Here is a 1,453-nt window from a genome sequence, read left to right on the forward strand (position 1 = left end):
TCAGTATCACAAGTCGATGTGAGAATGCCCTGTGAGATAACCAGTCTGTGTGAATCTGCTTTGACCCACACACACACACACACACACAGATGCCCCCCTGCATCCACACACACACACACACACACACTGCCCACCAGGACGAGGAGTGTGTCTTTATTTGCTGGTGTCACATATTTGGACTCCTCCCGGCTCTGTCTCCTATAAATTGGCAGCAGTCAGAGCGGCTCATTGGGGTTTGCTGACTTCCACCCGAGGGGACTTCACCGTCAGCCCGGGCAAGACCGCCACGCCGGCACCATCAGCCGCACCGCCTCCATCGTCGCTGGTCTCTGCAAACCGCCCCAAGCAACAAACAAACATGGCTCCTTTTGAGAAATCCATGGAGATGATGCCCTTCAAGCAGAGGAAATGCCTCGGCAAGTCACAGTCTTATTTGGTTCTTTGACTGCTTCATCCACATGCATTAACAAACTGACCTCACAGTGTGTGGGGGCTGGCTTTGAAGTGAAGTAGTGTACTCTGTCTCTTTTCAGAAACAAGAAAAGATGAAGTGTTCAGCATTCGGTCGAAATTCCCCAACAAACTGCCTGTGAGTTGCTTTTCCACTCTGGTATTTTCCAAACATGGTGCACTAAACCGCCAGTTTATTTTGGCCGTGGTGGCTCTAGCAGCTGATCCCAGGTGTGTTTTTTTTGTGTGTGTGTTCAGGTGATTGTTGAACGTTACGTCCGTGAAAAGACCCTCCCCCTGTTGGACAAAACTAAGTTCCTGGTTCCCTTCGAGCTCACCTTGGGTCAGTTCATGTGCCTGCTCAGGTAAATAATTAGTCACACTTCCCTCAACCCTCCCTTCTCTCCACTGTTTCCCCCCGAGCTGTCAGAGCCGCCATTGTTGTATCCACTGCTCCATCTGTCTCCCGCCTTTCTTCCTGTCAGGAATAAGATTGCCTTGGACTCCACTCAGGCTCTGTTCCTCCTGGTGGCAGAGAAGAGCATGTCCTGCATGTCTTCCAGCATGGGGGAGGTTTACTCCCGCTACAGCGACACTGACGGCTTCCTCTACATCACCTACGCCTCGCAGGAGATGTTCGGAGCGCCTCAACCATGGGCCAGGCCGCCCTGCTGAGCCCGGGACAGATAAAAATCACCTGGATTCATGGTGGTGACACCACACAGCCAAAGTGGGGAAAGAAAAAGACAAACTGAGCCAAGCCCAGACTGTTTTTTTTTTCTTTTCATTTTTAGCAACAAACTGCGTATCAGCCTACCTCATGAACCTTTCTGGACTCTCAAACTCAGTATATCTCCGTCCCTCCTTTTTCAAGCCACCTCAGCTCACCCTGGTGATGTCTTTGTTTTAGATTGATTGTCGATTGGCCATCGGTGGTGGATTCATCATTTGATGAAGACATTAGAAAATAGAAGTCAGCGCAGAGATATTTTTCTAATTTAGG

The 1,453-nt window shown here is 50.0% G+C and overlaps 1 protein-coding gene across 1 annotated transcript; it reads left to right on the forward strand.

Annotated features, from left to right (window-relative positions):
• Positions 1-358: 358 nt before the first annotated feature.
• Positions 359-1,125, forward strand: map1lc3cl (microtubule-associated protein 1 light chain 3 gamma, like). Its single transcript, XM_041944363.1, has 4 exons — positions 359-416; positions 534-589; positions 709-815; positions 936-1,125. Exons 1-4 carry the CDS (start codon positions 359-361, stop codon positions 1,123-1,125), a joined length of 411 nt encoding a protein of 136 aa, XP_041800297.1.
• Positions 1,126-1,453: the final 328 nt, after the last annotated feature.

The sequence above is a fragment of the Chelmon rostratus genome, chromosome 9 (assembly GCF_017976325.1).
Source record: "Chelmon rostratus isolate fCheRos1 chromosome 9, fCheRos1.pri, whole genome shotgun sequence".
NCBI classification, from domain to species: domain Eukaryota; kingdom Metazoa; phylum Chordata; class Actinopteri; order Chaetodontiformes; family Chaetodontidae; genus Chelmon; species Chelmon rostratus.

Excerpts from the sequence above, each read along its gene's own strand:
- map1lc3cl (XM_041944363.1), top strand. The coding sequence starts at position 359 with ATGGCTCCTTTTGAGAAATCCATGGAGATGATGCCCTTCAAGCAGAGG. Across the intron at positions 417-533 it reads CAAGCAGAGGAAATGCCTCG|AAACAAGAAAAGATGAAGTG; the intron begins GCAAGTCACAGT and ends GTCTCTTTTCAG. Across the intron at positions 590-708 it reads AATTCCCCAACAAACTGCCT|GTGATTGTTGAACGTTACGT; the intron begins GTGAGTTGCTTT and ends GTGTGTGTTCAG.